Here is an 18728-nt window from a genome sequence, read left to right as displayed (position 1 = left end):
TTTGGTCCATGGAAGATACTGCACGTCTCCAGATGTGGAATGTAGAATACATCAGTCTACAGCAAAGAAACGCTAAGGTTTTCCTCCAGTTTTAAGTTTGAAAGCAAGAGGCTTTATACCTGCACTGCAGTGCCACGTCAAATTAAAAACAAAACTGTCAATATATATTATATACGTACAGGCTATAGTGTGAACAGAAAAAGGACTGAGGCCCCATCAGAGCTGAAGCTGACCAGAAAGAGAACCGAGTCCTCTTTCAAATGAACTGACAAGGTGAACACAAAAAGAACTGAGTCCCTTTCTGTTGGTCCACTTTTTGGTGCACTTGGTGAGTTTAGTTTGTTTAAAGAGAACTAAATGTGAAAACACCTTTAGATTCACACACACAAAATGTTGTAAAGATTCTATTTCTCCAACTATTGTAAAATAAAGAAATTCAACATGTTTTTTTGATGATTTATGGGATTATAACTGTGTAATCCTGCACAAAAGACCTTTCTGAGTCCCCCCTTAATCTGGTCATGATTGTGCTGTTTCCATAGAGGTGCAGGAGCGATATATTGCAGTGAAAGAAATGTGACAGGAGCAAAAAACACCCTGAAACTGCATGACGTTCAGAGGACTCTCTGACACTCCAGTAAAAGCCCCACAAACAGACAGAATAAGGAAATAAAAGACATTCGGACAAGGAGACAAGTGCAACATGGGTTTATTGTCAAACTGGTTATTAAGACATGAACTTGATTAATGCCATATCAAATCTTAAACTCCGCTGTAGTAAAGTGCAGATTCAAATCAAGTTGCCCTGGGAGTCCTCATACATTTTCTATGTCTGGTTTTGAACTGTCAGGTTAAATAGACTGCAATATGAAATCCTATGAATTATGAAAAGCCCTTTTTTCAACCCACACATCTAGAAGCTAATGTGCAAACAAGATAATTCACAAAGCTTTACTATTCTGTACGTCAAGGCGTCCTTCCACTCATCTGTGTCTTCAGCTCTCATACAATTGGACGACGGTTGTACAAAACAAGCAGAACTATCCTAGCTGTAGTCTGGTTTGGAGTCTAGGAGTTCTCATGAAAGGTTTTCTGCAGTGACTGGTTGGTTGATATGCTGCTGCTGCTGCACATGCACAGTGGGCCAATGTTGGTAACCTACCTAGATTTTTTTTTCCTTTTTGATCATGATTATTAAAAGAACGATGGCATTTTAAAGGTCGGCCATGTACAAACGTTAAGAGGTCACTTCTGTGTACAAGCCTGCACACTCCAGCGGTTGTAGACACTGAGTTTGGCCGCTGTGGGTTTTAGTGGCAGTCATGTGCATTATGGAATCTCGATGAGCGCCACTTCAAACTCTTGTCCTCAATAATTTGTGTAAGCTCAAAAAAACAAAAACAAAAACAAAAAAAACACTCTGCATACATGAAACACACTGTGTGGCACTCACACACAGACAAACATACACAGTCACTCAAATTCATTCACACTTCTTACAACAATCAGTACAATGGTTTTGCGTCCCCTCCCTTCTCTGAGTGAAGGAAGGGGACGCTGAAGGAAACGGCAGCAATGAGGTAAACACAAAAACTCATAGAGATATTGCACAGACAAGTGCCGGCACAGAATACAACAGTCTCTCTTTCCAACAGCCTAGCCTGTGCATAGGAAGAATAAAGCACTTATGGTGTTCGCAGACATTAAACCCTTCTCGTAAAGCTTTGTTATACACTAAAGAGGGAACGACGAATGAGTCTAGAATCCACACTACTTGGCAGATATCCAGAGTTGCATGACAATAACTAAATGTTTTGTAAAAGTACAAAAAAAGAGGAACCTAATAATAACTGAGGAAGGGTCCATGACTGTTGGCAACAGTGATGGGACAAACAAAAAAATAAAATAACCTGAAGTCCCAGCATATGTAGAAATGCCTCAATCCTTATTTTTAGAAGAGAGACGCAGGCAAAGTTGAGGCTGGGTTGGAGCCAGCATGGAGAAAAATCTCTCAAGTTTCATTCAATAAATAGCATAGTGGAATATGCAAAAAAAAAAAAAAGAAAATCAAATTTTTCTAAAGCAAAAAATATGTAAACCCCGTGCTCAGTTCATCCAGAGATACAACTGTGTTTGTCCATGTTGCAATCCACTCGTAATACATCCCCACAGATGGAACTACAGAGCTGTGGCTCCATCAAAGAGCAAACAGAAGAAGAAAACTCCTTCCTCCATTCACCTCAGATCATTTTTCAGTTTATCCTGGTTGAATGAAGACATTTTTGATCACACTAATCTTCAAGTTCATATTCTCCTCTGATATTCTAGTTTGAATTTGCAAACCTAACCCACAACACTGTGTCCTTCCATTCCTCAAACACCTCGTGGGTCAGGCCTTGAACTATGACGCTCCTCAGTCTGTCCACTCCACTCGATGTGATCACACCCCCTCCTCTTTTCGTCCATCGATTCCCCTCCTCCACGATCATTATCTGTGGAGCAACACAAAGGCCTCTAGTTTCTCAGGGATGTTTCCCCGGTAATCGAGGCTGTGCTTGACGATGGCCCTGGCGGCCAGGCACTGCAGCGTGGTGTGGTTAATGGGCTGGATTACATTCCTGGACAGCTCCTTCTCGTCCAGGAGGTCACAGGCCGTTTGTTGGAAGGCGTTGGTGCTGTCAAAGTGAGTTCCGCATGATATCAGCAGGTTCATGATGTCAGGGTGGCCGTTGGATGCGGCTATATGGAGGGGGCTGGTGGGTTGGAAAAGATAATAGATCCTCAATTTGATTATACTACAAAACATGTTGTTATCATTGGACATGTTCATGCTATTTGTTTAACTGGTGGCTGTCATAATGATGCAATTTAGGAGCTTTTTAGGAATTTTATCTACTTTTCTCTTTACAAACAAAAGAAATACAATGTTCTTTCTAACCCTTTCTACAATATCTATAATCTACAATATTTCTGTCAATGTTGTTTTTTTATTGACAGAAATATTGGTAAAAAATTAAAACCCCTGATGACAGTGACAGAGCTAGGAATGTCTGTTTCAGTAAATTTGGCATTGATAGTCAGACACCCCTTAACAGGTAATTTTTCAACAAAACATCACAAAATGGTGTGAAATACAGAGGTGTTTCCTTGTAGTCTGGCACTCCATTACCTCAGTGAGCTTTAGCACTGCATTTCAAAGTTCTATACATTTATAGGTGGTGAAATTTAAATATTTTGTGATGCAAAAGTCTTGACATTTACTTTATTTTCTGTTTGCTCTGCTGTCAGAAAGCCAGCTGACTGTGTTAACATCCAGAAACATAGTACAGACTGTCTAACCTCTAGTCTCCACTGGTTAGCTAACGTTAGCCGTGGCTGCTTTGCACGACACACCATCCAGGTTGGCGAAGTTGCGTTTCCTTGAATAGCCAAGCTATGGCCTGCCCTACTCTGCCTTACCCTGATATTTTTACCCTAACCTTAACCAGTCCCACTCCTCTTGCCTCAACATAACCAACCCAACCAACCTGAGTCCAAGGCAATCAGAGCGAAATTAGGGTGGGTCATTCCTTATCCATCCAAGGAAATACAAACTCACCCAATGTCAAGTGAGAGCTAGCTAGCGGCACTGCTGCAAAAACATGGTGGCCACCCTTCGGTCTGCCCCCAGCTAGCTCCTGTAAGTAAGAGGCTTCATTCTGAGCTGCAAAACCCCTTTAGCATTGTTAACTGACATGCATTAGCACCACTAGCCGTGCTAACACTACTACAGTGCTGAGCCAACAATGATAATCTAGTTCACAATGTTAAAAGTGGTTTGCGGCTCAAAATTGAGCTGCTTACTCACTGGGGCAACCTAGGGGGAGAGCGGAGGGTGGGCACAATGTTTCCCTAGCAACACTGTTGGGTCTGGATGTTAATAGTAGCAGTAATCGCTGAATAAGAAGCACAGCTAGCTCCCACCAGACCAGGGTTGTGTGCAGTGCAGTAAACTAAAGAGTAGCAAAATCAAGCTAGAGGCTGACATGTGTAACCAATCAAAAATATTCTCAGTGGTAAACCAATTATCCGTTAACTGTTGACATCCCTAGAAAGAACAATTATGAGAGCTTAAACAAATAAATAAAAACAAAAACAGACCTGTTGTCATCTTCATCGCGACTGTTCACATCTGCCCCACACTCAAGAAGGATAGAGGCGACTGTGAGGGAGGGGAACTTGCAGACGGGATACCGACCCACACAGGTGGTGTTTCGGTCGACTGCCAGGTGTAGTGGACTGTAGCCGTTCTTACCACACGGCTGGAGCTTCAGGAACCTGGAGAGATGAGGAAAGATGTCAAGTTTTCAGTCAAAGAAGAGCAACAAGGCGACAATGAACTACAATTGTCATGGTGACAGCACTGAGGAAGGACTGGACTACATCCCACCTGACAATGAGGACTTCAGGTTTGATTGAACTATTGACACAAATTTACAAAAGGTCTGGCGATGTGGCCTATGAATAATATCGTGATACACTATATCTATTTCAATATTTTGTAATCTCCTCCTATTGTAGACTACTGAAATACAAATTTACTGAATAAACTACAGTCAAAATAACGTTAAATAAAGTACTGTTATAATAAAAGGTAAATGAAGCACCGTTAGAATAAAAGATTTGTTATCATCAAATCAATCTGAGCAAAACCGCTGGTGCTTTTATTCTGTAGCACCCAGCTCGTCTCAGGCAGAAGTGTTGATGTTTTTGCTGTGAACTTGAAGCTTCCAGTCAACAGTTAGATGTAAGTTAGCTCACAATTAGCTTATATTAATATTTGCAAGTCGCACTGGTGCTCCATGATTGCAAAATGCGACTAAATGGTTGCTGTGTGGCGCCCTGCAGATATAAAAACACACACTTGTAGCTCTTTTTTTCCATTATTGTGTCTGAGAGGGAGAGAACCAAAGAAAAGAGCAAAACGCCTAAGCCGGTGGCTAAAAAACTGATGTGACAATGTGCACTCAATATTTGCGATATAGTCATTTTATACATCCCACTTGGAACAAGCTGTGATACATAGATTATAAAAGATACATCGCCCACCTCTACTTCAACTGACACTCTTATTTGCTGAAAAAGGAGAATATGAAAGCTGCTTTGACTGGTGCAAGTTCACACTACCAAAGCAAATACAAGGCAGGGCATGAAAAAGACATTTTTAGAAATGAGGTTAAAGAAAATCAGTGCCACAAAAATATGCATTTCACTCAAAACTGCCCTATTTTGCATTGCAGACACACATAATGACCCCTGTCTGCAAAATTACTGAGACAAGTTTCCACACTGAAGACAAATTGTTGGCAACATAAGTAATTTACACATGAACTCACTTGTAGATGGTTTCCTTCTTGAAGTGGTCCTGCTCTGCAGTACAGGGCACCTTCTCTAAAAGACAAATGAGGTGCAGGATGATTGACAGGGCCTTGCTGAGCTGGGCAGGGTCAGGAGGCATCGGTCCATTTTGTTTAACCGCCCGCTCAATCTCCAACACGCTCTTGGAAAGGATCCCCATCAAGTCCTCAAATGACACCGATGTCCCCAGGAGCCCTTTGGCTCTGTCCTGCAGCATGAAGGAGAAGAGCTCGGCGAACGACAGCAGGCTGGAGGCCGTCATGGGGCTGAGGGGGTCCAGGTTGGTCTGTTGCATGTCCAACGCATACTTCCACAGGTTGATGCAGCGCTCAAAGTTCCCAGAGTCAGCATAGACGGCACCACGGTAACGGATGTAGTAAGAAGTGTCTGGATGTTGTGGGCCGAGGATTCTTTCACGGATGAGCAGTGCCTGCATGCGCATCTCATCCGGGTCAGATATCAGCCCGTCCAGCTCCTCTCCGTTTGTTACCTAGGAGGAGGATTACAAGGTCAAGACAAGAGGCAGTTTATGGTTTCCCTGTATGATGAAATCATGCTTTTCAGAAGCAAAATTTAACTTAGACCTGACAGTGGGCTACTGCAGCAGGTTCACAGTGTATTATACTGTATATATATTTATCTGTTTTGTTTCCTTTGTGCATGGTCTTAAATATCTGGTTCTTTGTTTCATTTCTTTATAGTAAATGCCAAAATTTGCAGCCTTTGTTTCTCATACAAAAAGACTAGAGTGTGACTTTCTAGGTTTTGGAATTTATAAGCAGTCACCCTGCTACACTCTGCGTGCCTTTACCAACTTATGACCACGTCAGCAATAATAAAACATATTTCAAGAGCATTAAATACAATGCAGGATCACTGTGGGATGGTGCTGGGTGGAAAGACAGACTCCAACTGACACTCACCTCCCTGGCGTAGTCGTATGCCATGATCAGCTGCTTGGGTTCTGGTTTGTGGACAATGTTGTTACTGTCCATGTACCTGAGGTCCATGGCTCTCTTCCAGTATTTTAAAGCTCCGAGCAGATCTCTCTTCTTGTCAACAAACGTGGCTCCCAAGAGCTCCAGGGCATCAATGCGCTCTTTGTGACTTGTCTGCAGAAGAAGGAAGATATTTTTTCCATTATATTTTTAAAAATTTCTCCAAGACGACTATATTCAAAATATCAATGCTAGAGCCTTACATACATATATGCAGACAAACTCTCTATTCTAAGTGACAGAAACCCTGACCTGTGGGTGCGTCGTCAGGTCGTCTACAATGTTAGTGTGGCCTGTGACACTGGCGGACAGCAGGGGCGTCATGCCGTAGCCGTCCTGCTCCATGGATGCTCCGAACTGCAGCAACATCCGCATGATCTCCAGGCTGCCCGACTCTGCACAGTCATGAAGTGCTGTGTTGCCTGTGAACAATTAAACATTTATGGTGACTTTTCAGTTACAGAAGTAGCCAGCATAAACACGTAATGCTGGATGGTCTTCACAGAAATTGAATTGAAGAACATATATTCATACTTCAAGAGAAAGAGGCAATTGTGGCCTATACTGACGCTATACAACCAGTGGGAACCCCCAGCTGAGCCACTGCATTGTGGATAAAGCAGAAATGGTTTTTAGGGAAACTGGTTGGTTTGCAAACAAAAACAAAAACACATTTACCAAGTCTTACAGTTTCTACACAGAGACCTAGAGAGTTACAGCAAAGCCAGAAGTACAGCTGTTTATCCTGCACACTGTCGTTTCTCTTAGAATATATTCAAAATGGCCGCAGATCAGTTGATATCAGGATTAATGTGGAGGCTGCCATCGAGTCATGCTTGTTACATGCTCACTTCCACACATGGTTTACCCATTTATGTGAAACCTGTCATGCTTGCAGTGTGTACATATGATTCTCAGCATCACTCATTCAGACAGAAAAAAGCAGGCCGTGCTGCCTCTAGTTTTAGTATAGTGTTAAATAAAAGCTTCCCAGTGGGATGTCAGCTCAGCTGCTGCAAACCTGTGCAGGTGTAGTGTGAAAATGCTTGGTTAAATAATATGCCCAGTCCTGGCACTGTCCAACATTTTTAAATGGTCTTAAGTTGTTTGTTTGCCTTCACATGGTGGGTGTCTAAAATCATAAGCAAAACCTGGTGAGATTTAAGACACTGTGATGTTCTTAACAGCCAACAACACATAATGGAGCACATTTTAACCACAACACATGTATTAATGTTCTGATACTTCCTGAATGAGAATGTGCAAAATGACAATGTCAGCTTCTGTACTTGCAATCAGTGCTGACGCAGCATACGAGCTGAGTGGAAAATCTGAGGAAACAATAAACGCTCCAGCTGGTGGGTGACAAAACGTTAGCTTATCAGTTCTGACACAGGAAACAATATGGTGACTGGCTGGTGACAAACAATCTCGAATTACAGTTCAATAGTAAGCTAAAATGTCTCTGAAAAAACATTTTATATGAGGAATAGGCAACATAGAAATGTAAACCTAGTTCATGTTTGATCAGCACTGCCTAGTTTCACCATTGACCTGTTTGTCAGCCTTGGCTTTTACAATATAGGAAACAGTATAGACTCGCTTCTTGTTTACACATTGTCACATTACAGCCACACAGTGTACTAAAATATGTTTCTGAAGACATTTTTAACAAAAAATAGACAATAGAGTAACAGAATCTAATATATACATGTTTATATTTGATCAGCACTGCCTAGTTTTACCATTTAATCTGAGTTTGGTTTGAGTGTGATAGAGACAGACAGGGGGCTCTCTGTCTCTCTCAGCTTCTATGCTCTTTGTGTCTGTGGTGGCGGGCATACAAAAATGCCTAAGTACAAGCTGTAGTTTGAGCAACAGCCCTAGAGCCGCTGAAAATCCAACAGATGATGCTAAATTTGAGCTGGGAGATGAACAGGGAGATCTAGGCGCTGCTAAGATGGAGGGGGTTTACTACAGTTCATTTGCACATGCTACCCATATTATTTTGATATAAAGCTGGTTGAAAATTGGCCACGTATACCATTAAGACTGAAACTGGGTAATTTTAAATACAGCGACAGTGTACATGTGTTGCTGACCGACATCATTTCAGACAGCAGAAAGACCTTATGCATCTAGACAAATCCTTGAGTGACACCTAAGTATATGGTTTGATGACAAGTAGCTGTTATATGGATGCAAACGTCTGGAGGTAGAACACTACTAAGCCTTGGCATGTCTTGCCTGTCCTTGTCCTGCAAACTTTTCTTTAAAATAGGTAACACAGCCCTGGAAATCAGGGTCAATCATCGCACAAAAACAATGTAAACAAATACGGTTTCCTAAGATGGCTGTTCCTACAGTTAGCCTTGAGTACTCCTGGGGAAGACTGAATGACAAAGAACAACAAAACATATATAAGTAAATGTTTAGGTAAATGAGTCCAACACACCTCAAGACACTTCATGTCTATCCTCACCAGACTATCATTTCAACACTTCTGTGTAATGTTGTTGTGCTTTCACTTGTGTCTAGCCTTATCGCTCTCAGGACACTACGGCTAATCCATATTCAAGCAGACCAGACCAAACAGGGTTAGCCAGGGATTAACCATTATTTATACTCCGCAGTTTGTGCCAAAACTACACTGATCCGATTCTTTTTTTTACTCTTACCCTCGCCGTGACAAAGAAAACTTGGGCACAGCAGCGCAGCCAGTTTTCATCTAGTTTATTAGAAATGAATAAGGCAATCTGGGTTAATACTGCAGCAAATTGTTTAACACTGCTGTTATGGTTTTGGATGGCTGAATGCTTTCAAAACAGAGAAGTGATTTTGTTTTAATATTTTTTGGGATATCAAATAACGTTTGCTACAAAGGAATATTATACTACTTAATCATCATGTTGACATAAATTTGTCACAGTGCCTCTTTTGGACCTTCTTTAAAACCTACTGCCACCGAAGTTGACTCCTTTTCTGGGGGAATATGATAACAGTTTTACCTGGTGAATGAAATATGTTGAGCTTGGCTTGTCTGGATGATAAATTCACTTCCACTACCAAAACAAGTTAATCCAGAAACTTAGGAAATCCTCTCCAAAGCCTTTGTGCCTAGCCTTAAGTATTAGTCTGAATACTCATTATGCGCTTCCAGACTGAATTTAGACTACCGTAAGCCGAAGACAGGAGGGCACCTCAATAACAGGTGTTGTACTGAGGGAGTTTAATAAACTAGGCTAAGTGTTGTTTTGTCTGAGGAGGAAGCAAGCTGATCGCAGCTTTTTCAGCAGCTCAAATCAGCTGTGATTGTAGTGTCCTGACCATTTTTTTCTAACTCGCTTGCTTGCTTGCCTTCCTCCATTAACACAAGGTCCATTGTTTTTGGAAATTTGCCACTTCATATCTAATATTACACATATACTGCTTCCTGTTGGTTCAGCTGTTGTGGGAAAGGCAATAGTCTGGGCTAGGAACTATTTTCCATGTCAATCACCACACATGATATAGTGGCAAGCTCACTTGCAAACACAAGCACTGGTTTGTGCACAAAAAAGCACCTGCTTTTTGCTATTTTTCTGGTCAGGAGAACGAAGTGTCTTGACATGGGTGTTTTGGCTAGAGTCGATTAATTTAGAATCAACCATGAATGAGCTAAAGGGGGGTTCATTGAGCAAGCCGAGGACAAGCTATAACTGCACGGTTCTGACTTATGAAGCATAGGAGGTGTGTGAAAACCAATACTAGTGCAAGTTTGACAGAGTCCTGTGTAAGGATTAACACAAACACCATACACAGAGGTGAAGTTGTCTGTGGTTTGAAATATTTCTAAGGACTGATTGATTTTTTTTGCAATCATGAAATCTGGTCATTTTTTAAATCCACTGATACAAACCTGAATTCAGACTAACCACCGCAGCTGTGCTCCAGAAGGAAGGAGCAATACATTGAACATTTGCCAGGCCTCTTACACGTCTACAGTGGTGTTTGATGATCCACAAAATTATTTAAAGCAGGATATCACTTTCATGATTTTCTCTGCAAGCAACCCTTTGGTCTGCAATCTCCTATAAAACAATTCCCTAAAATATGAATGGACAATGTTTTTTATGTATTCATGAAATATGATAAAAGGAGAGCTCATGACACACCCACAGGATTGGTCCAAAGTGACGTTGACATCACCACAGCTTTCCATTGTGAAACCAGAAGTTCATGTTATTGTGTTGAGTCATTTCACAAGGAGACAAGCAAATGCTTCTGTTATTATCCAATAGTACTACTCCTGCAGGTTACGGTAAAGTCTTTAGCTCAGTGTGTGTAGTCACCTGTGATGTTTGGAGGGTATTTTACCTGTGGGCATTTCTGACATACCTTTATTATCTATTGATCTGTTATTTGTCTGGCAACACTACTGCAGAATAGGACATTCAAACCATATTGAGCTCTAAAATACACAGTGCTGAATCAATCAGGTTTCTCAGGGTCAGAGACCATGTCAATAAAGTGTGTCACTTACTGCTGATAGCTGTGAGTGTGCTACCCACTCACCTTTCACACTTTTCCTGTTGACGTCTGCGCCTCTCTCCAGCAGGTACTGTGCTATCTCCTTGTGTCCTTTGTAGCAGGAAATCATGAGACACGTATGACCGTGTCTGTTGGCCACCTCCAGGTCAGCTTTGTGCTCCACCAGGTATTTCACAATGTCCAGGTGGCCGTCAAAGCAGGCTGCCCTCAGCGGTGTCGAGTTGGTCAGGGTGGTGCTGTTCACAGACGCTCCGTGGCCCAGCAGGGACTGGACCACCTTCAGGTGACCCGCCGCAGAGGCTGCCCACAGGGGGGGCGCTCCCTCGATGGTCTCCCCGTCAAAGTTCACCGACCCACCGACCTCCACGGGAGCGCTGCAGCACTCCAGCAGGTACTCCACCAGGTCTAGGTGGCCGTACCTGGAGGCCATCAGCAGCGGGGTGGCCCCGTTTGTCTTCTCACCCATCAGCTTGGTCACCTCGTGTCCATCTTTGTTCTCCAACAGTTTCTGAAGCAGCCGGAGCTTACCGTCCCGTGCTGCGTTAAACACTGCTGTCTTTAAATCCATTTCTGAGAGTGGGTGTCACTGCTAAATAAAAAGGCAACGATGTCCGTGAGACAACCAGCCAACGTCAACCCGAGGTGTAATGTTGCTGTGGACAGGTGGAGCTCGGGACCCTTTGTTTACAACAACCTCCGACTAACTGGCTAACAGTAACCAACTGACGTTAGCTAGCGTGTTTGGTTAAAAAGCCAATAAGAATGTGTGTTTTCTAAACTTTAGCTTTAAAAACTAGCATCACTGGCCTCTTGTGTGAATCTTTAAATCGATTAATAACACTTGAGACGACCCTTGGTCCAGTAATACATTTGTCGCCGAGTTAGCAAGGTGGCTAGTCAACTTCCTCGATCAATGTAGCCGACCGACTAGCTTCGCTTAGCTCAACTACTTTACCCCTCTTTATCGACCGTTCAACCGACACTCATCCACTGACGTTCCTCCTCTCCGACAAGCTCGTCTCCATTAGCTCTGCCTCTTGCGCTTGTCATTGTCCCACAACATACTCCTGAGACGTTATTTATATTCAGCTTCCCGAGGGCCGAGATGTAGAAATCCACCCCCACCCGTTACGCCGCGCTGCTGTTAGCTTAGCCTGTGGTAAACGACGCTCGGTCTCTGGCTCGGCTAAACAATCAGGGGATATCCCCAACGTCCGAGCCGATTTCCTCTCACACACACTCCCACACACACACGTCGAGATACAAGCCAGAGATGTTACCCCCAAAACGGCGAATAAAAGTCGTCCATGAAGCCACCCAGCAAACTGCAACGACAGTAATCTCGGCGACGGGGAAGGTAAATAGGGAAGGCTATCCACCCACGGCTCCACCGGATGATCACGACTCAGTTTCTGTCAAATCGCAAACCCAACGCAGTCTTTTTTCTCCACTAGCGCAGGTGATTGACGTGTGAACAGCCAATCACAGAGCTGGAAAGCGGTGACGTAGTCAATAAAGAACAACAAAAGGGAACAGTTGCTCTTTTAGTACCTGGGACTTTATAAAGAAATAATTACTATGGAAAGAGAAATCAACGTCAAAACGAATCTAAAAATACTTCCTTTATATCTTGCAGATTATTAAATATCTTTAAATATTATAACTGAGAAAGCTGACCTTGATGGCCTTGGTTATATCACTCCCTACAGGATAAAAGAAGCATGGCCACAGACAGTGTGTCGACAAATCTATCACTGAAAACCAAGTGTTTAATAATGCTGATTAAATAAAAGCACACCCCGACATTTTAACAGAAAGTTTATTCAGCCATCCCAATAACTTAAAAAGTTCCCAGAATGCTTGAGAGCTAAATGTGTGTCCAAAAATGACCTGTAAGTGCACAAACCCAAAAGTGAAATGCCAACACTGCACCACTCACCAAAACTGACAATGAACACATGATGAAAGGGGAAAGCATCACAAAGGAAGCAAAGCCAGACCAGAACTAATAACTGAATAAAATAAAAAAATACTGTAGTTTTCTATGTCTAGTTCTGACAGTTAAACAAGACCGAACTGTAAAAAGTGTTGAGTTTTTGGTTTCTTCCAGTGGCTGTCTTTGTCATGAATATAAAAGTAATAATTACCTCACATTATATTGATGTCTTCTAGCTATCTCAGGAGGCTATCTGATCTCAGCCACCACCATTGATGTTGTGTACTGTGAAAATTCTACAGGTGAGCTTCAAAATGACTACATTACACACAGGTATTCCATGTTTAAGCCTTAATGCTTGTGCCTAAGAGCAAAATTTGCTGTCAGATTTTGTGTGAATAGTGAGAGAAATAATGCCCCACTGACTTTCACGTGAGTCCTTGCTGAAGTGACTCTGCCAGACTGAACTAAGCCAGCATGTAGCGCTTCTTACAGGCATGAATGTTCAGAACCAGTCATATTAACAGATTTAAGATGTCCAAATCCTCCTTCCTCTTAATTTAGAAAATTAACTGAATAGTCTGCAAGGGAATAAAATTTCAAATTACAATCACAACTCAATCTTATATTCAAGCAATATTTTGCAAAACAACATAAATTTTACAACAGTGCTGTATAAAACCAAGAGGATCATAGCAGCCCACAAAAAATAACATGTTACATTTTTAACAGTAAAGGCAGTACTAGACAAAACATTGCAAGGGAACCAGTGAAATACAAAGTTTTTGAATTTAAAAAATCTGGCATGGCCACTTAAAGGAATGCTTCAACTATAAAATGACCTTTTCACAATCTAGTAGTCATGCCGTGTTACCTTCTCACTTGGCTCCACCAAAAGCAGCAAACATTTTGACTTATTGATTGAGTGGGGACCATGTGTAACAACAAAACTATATGAAAACATCAGTTTACAAACTCTGACACAACTTGCATAGTGTAATCCAAGTCTCATTTATCCAGTCATATGCACAGTACCTGCCTAACTCATGTGTTTTTGCTAAAACCTTACTATAAAGACTGAACTGAAAGGGAAACTTATCTATGTTCTCTTCCATCTAGCCTCCAGGACTAAGGTTTTTTAGTGAAAATGCATGTCTGTGGGAAGTACTGAGCATACGACTGGGTAAATGAGACTTGAATTATACTGCATGAGTTGTGTGAGAGTTTGTACACTGATGTTCTGATATGGTTTTGTTGTTAAATGTGGTCCCTGATCAATCAATAAATCAATACGTTGACCACTTTCCATGGAGGCATGCCAGAAAAATAAAGTTTCTTCATGAATCAAGGTGACACAGCATGACGAATAGATTTACAAATGGTCATTTTGTGGGTGAAGTGCTCCTCTAACACATACAATGTGTCATTTTCAAACACAAGGATGATATCAGTCATTTCTTTTTTTGCCTCCCACACCGAGCCACACAGATTATTTTGACATTTTTAGGAGGCAATTCACTGAAGTGTGGTCAACCTGAAGACTAACTTTACCTCGGTGTTTAATCGAGCAAATGGAACCCAAAATGCAGAAACTGACTTAAACTTTTCAAAGGAATTGGGTCTGTAGTCACTCAACGGAGACCACTTGCATCTCTAAATTCAATCCTTCAACCCAAATCTGAACTGTCTTAGCTAATATTAGATTAAATGATGGCGTTCTCTCTGTACAGCACACTCTCTTCTTATAACTCATCTAAAATGACAAAGCTGATAAAAGCACAACACAATATCTACTCTTTCTCACTTAACACAGTGAGGTTTAATAGCAAAGAAAAAAAAGAAACAGATTTTTCAAAACCAAATACAACCTTCGGGGGGAAACGTTCTTTGCATTGTCGGCGTGGTTTTAGAGACTCAATGCACTGCAACCACTCTTTGTTATTTCAGTGCACAGTTTGGGCTGAAAAAATGGAAGAGATCAGGGTAGAAGATGACGGGGTAGAAAAGGACACAAATAAAATAAGAATACATTTAGAAATAATTTCAAATATTTTAAGTATTTAAGGTTTGCTGTAACTACATGACCAGCTGCTTACACTGCCTCCAGTACAGATAGTTACAAGCAACACAAGAAAGCCTTTTTACAGGTTTTCTCTTTTACCCCTCTAAAACATTTTGAACACATACAACCTTTTCGCTCAAGACTCATTTGCATGAAGTTTGTATGAATACCAATGCTGAATAAGGATGACATGTCAGATTGTACGACCTGGCAGTTTGATATGATCCAATGTCAGCTCAGCACTGATATTCCAACCTACTCTATGCACACGAGCCCAGGTACGGCTAAAGAAAGTGACGAATCAGATCCTGGGCCTCAGAGACTGTTATGATCCGACGCGTGTTGTAGTGGTCTTCTTGTCAGAGAAGAAACTCCTCAGCAGGACCACCTGACTGATGCTGACCACCAGAAGGATAATGGCCTCTCCGATGGACCAGAACGCAACACGGGTGTTGAGGTCCTCTGCCCGACTGCGACCCTGGGCCTCACGGAGGCGGAAGTGAGTCTGGTAGTCGATGACCGATTTCAGGGCTTCGTGGATGGAAACACAGGCTGATTCCATCTGAAGATTGGTAGAAAACATGAAAGCCAAAACCAACATAAGATATTTAGACTGTGGCTGGAAATTAATAATTGACCAACAAGAGCACCATTTTACCTTTGATTCACAAACTAGAGGAAAAACTTGAGGAAATATTAAGTTTACTGGAAAATCTAGTTCCTTGTCCCTCCTATTTCCCGGAAATGTGTCACCTGTTGTCACAAAAAAATATCAAACCACGACTGGGTGTGACTGCAAAAGCCTGTAAAAATATAATCAGTGGTTCAGTTGGGTGTGGGCAAAATAAAACATTACAGATTGTGTTAATGGTGGTTAAATATGCAAAAACTTCAGGTAACATAAACAATAAGGGGTCATTCATGTTTTTCTGGCCAAGGACCCCTTAGCTCACAGAGTGATGGACCAGGGACCCCTACTACATGTACTGTATAATACTGAGTTGCAGATTACACTGGGCATACGTTATAAAGTGCCATGTACAAAGATGCCTTTTTTTACAGATTCATATATTAATACATCATGATTTAATGTTAAGTATACATTTGGAAGGCACATTTATTTAGCATAGGTTAGCTAGCTCACAGGATTACCGAGGGGGGTGCTATTATTTCACATATTTTAATTTTTTTGGGAAAAAAAAAAAATAATAATCAAACACTAATTTGGCAGCTGCCAGTTTCTTCTGTTGAGGACCCATGTAATAAACTGTTTACAGACATGGACTCCACATGTAACTGTGAATGACAGAAGATCACTAACTAGTGCCAAGCACACCCAGACAGGTGTTCGAGTCATTGTAGCAGGTTTAACCTCTTTTAGGGTAAAGCTGGGTGGAGCTTGTCCGGGAATTTGCAGAATTCACACAGCAACATGTACTTATAGTAGCCACAAAGGTGTTAGCTGTAGCACCCTAACAGATGCAATTAACCCCAAAGCAGAGTGAGAGAGGAAAGTGTATCATCTCATGTTGCACCACATACTGTCTCAGAAATGAGCCTGTAGTTTCTTAGACAGATAAAATAAAACATGTTTGAGCTTACGTCAGAATCAGACAAAGCATTAAGCATGTATGATTAAGTCTGTGCATCCTCACACACACAGCTTACCTGAGTGAGAGCAGTGACTCTGTTCTCATTAGGGAAGAGTGGAGGGTCATCGCCGACCTGGAAGTCAAAGTACACTGTCTTGTGTGTGAAGGTGGAGAACTCGTTACTGAAGCAGAACTTGTAGGTGCCATTCTTGGCTGCTGTGAAGGTAAAGCTGTCATATTGCTTCTTCATCTCCTTGTAGAGTGTCGTGCCTTCTGGGTCCTCCAAACGACAGTCCACATCATAATGACCACCGGTCACCACCTGGGAAAACATTAAGACAGGATGACCATTAAATGAACAACATTTGACAACATTCAATTTGTCTCAGATTATACAGAGACAACGAAGAGAAGCGGCCAACATGGACAAAAATCATTTTCTGATTGTCACATCAGTCAAATGTAGTATTTCACTAGAGCGCAACAATACTATGATTAAAAATAAATGTGCACTATTATATATTATCTCAAGTTGTGAGAGATTTAAGTCATACTTAGACATGAAAGACTGGCATAAAGACAGAATACAATTTATGAAACAACTACAAACAATACAATTAATAATGAATTTGTTAATGAAATAATGAAACTGTTCATCCTGAGGGAAGAGGCAACCATCTATATTCAAAAAAGAGGAATCTAATGAAAGCTTAAGGGCAAATACTGCTCTCCCTAAGGCTAACGTAGATTGTACATTGATCTGTGTTACTGAGTTGGTTTTAATATTTGCCTTGAAATTATTGTTTGCAAACTTCAGCTTGTTACAGCAAACAAAAAATCTGAGAAAACTGTACAACTGTGCTGTAAAAACACTGGTATAAATACTGCAGGTTATCTTGAACAGTTCAAGAAATAAACAAAAACTTAGACTTGTATAAATATATAATAAATAATATATAATTCCTAGGATTTATATTGTACTAAAATATGTAAAAACATACTAAAAAGTGAAAGAAATGTTGACTTAGATTGTGCTTCATAATATGAATAGATATTTTGCCTATGCAGGGAAAAAAACGACCTTTTTGAGTAAACAACACTTCATGCATTGAGCATCCATACACGTGAATACAATGGGGAAAACAGACAAAAACTCCTCTGTTTGTAAAATACATTTTAAAAAGTGTTGCTTTTATATTGGAAAGTTGGTCATGTATTAATCAGTCATGTAACTGATGATTTAACCTGTTCCTAGCCCTGGGTTGTTGATCACTAAAGCCTGATGATGCCTGTAAGAGAGCAGGTTGGACTCTGTTCTTCAACACTTTGAGAATGACAGCTTCCCATTGGGGCCATTAATAAAACAAGCCGAGCTTTGGGCTGAAAGAAGACCCACGCACCTGAAACTCCAGTGTACATTTGGTGCCAATGATGATGTCCTCGTAGAAACACTGCTTGGCGTTGTCTGGCAGCTCAAAAGTTAGCTCGGAGCCCAGCACCCACACACACAGCAGCTGGGCCGACAGCACCTGCAACAGTAACCGAAAGGATCCGTACATCCTGAAGACCGAGATCCAAGCTTCAAAATGAACTCCTGAGCGGACCTGTCGAAAGAAACATAATCAGAAATCAATCTACAATCGACACATAGGAAGGCGAAAAGACAAAAATGGTGACAAAGCAAACCCGGACATTGATATCATCGACAACTTGTTAGCTTAAAGCTAATGCTAACTAGCTAGCTGCCTGGCCTTTATATATTAGAGACGGAAAGCCACTGGGGATTTGTAACATTTTCTTGTGGCTAGTGTATTTGTGTATTAAGGGCGCATTCGCGGTCATTGAAGTTAAAGTAAATATAACAATTAACGTTTCTTAATTCATTATTTTGTCCCAGTCAGCATTAGCTACTCACCTTAAAGTGCTCACCCGGATGCGACTAATTCTAAGTAACGTATTACAAACGTAACACGGCATTGGCTGTCATTGGTAAGAGCCCGCCCCCCGCGCTCTCTCATTGGTCAATTAAGAAGAGTGCTTGTGAAATCACGTGGGCCACGTCCACATAATTGGGAAGCACCTTCCTCTTTTTCATTTTATTCCAACGTGGCTGCGATTAAAAGACTGTAGTTAGATATAATACTGCATTTGAAAAATATGTTGTGCTGAGCAGTTTACAAGATACCACAGCTTTACTTAAAATGCTGATATTT

The 18728-nt window shown here is 41.4% G+C and overlaps 2 protein-coding genes across 2 annotated transcripts; both read right to left on the bottom strand.

Moving 5' to 3' along the window:
- Positions 1–692: 692 nt before the first annotated feature.
- On the bottom strand, positions 693–12336 carry fem1c (fem-1 homolog c). Its single transcript, XM_050050528.1, has 6 exons — positions 10950–12336; positions 6648–6817; positions 6321–6509; positions 5376–5887; positions 4141–4317; positions 693–2753 (listed from the first exon to the last, which is right to left on the bottom strand). Exons 1-6 carry the CDS (start codon positions 11491–11493, stop codon positions 2489–2491), a joined length of 1857 nt encoding a protein of 618 aa, XP_049906485.1. The 5' UTR covers positions 11494–12336; the 3' UTR covers positions 693–2488.
- Positions 12337–12726: 390 nt separating this feature from the next.
- LOC126394013 (transmembrane emp24 domain-containing protein 7-like) lies at positions 12727–18506 on the bottom strand. The gene is made up of 4 exons (XM_050050536.1): positions 18431–18506; positions 17916–18119; positions 16592–16837; positions 12727–15485 (listed from the first exon to the last, which is right to left on the bottom strand). The coding sequence occupies exons 2-4, from the start codon at positions 18072–18074 to the stop codon at positions 15249–15251; spliced, it is 642 nt and encodes a 213-aa protein (XP_049906493.1). The 5' UTR covers positions 18075–18119; positions 18431–18506; the 3' UTR covers positions 12727–15248.
- Positions 18507–18728: the final 222 nt, after the last annotated feature.

This window comes from Epinephelus moara, chromosome 8 (genome assembly GCF_006386435.1).
Source record: "Epinephelus moara isolate mb chromosome 8, YSFRI_EMoa_1.0, whole genome shotgun sequence".
In the NCBI taxonomy this organism is placed as follows: domain Eukaryota; kingdom Metazoa; phylum Chordata; class Actinopteri; order Perciformes; family Serranidae; genus Epinephelus; species Epinephelus moara.
Note: the sequence above shows the minus strand (reverse complement) of the source record. Positions and strands in the feature narration are given on the sequence as shown.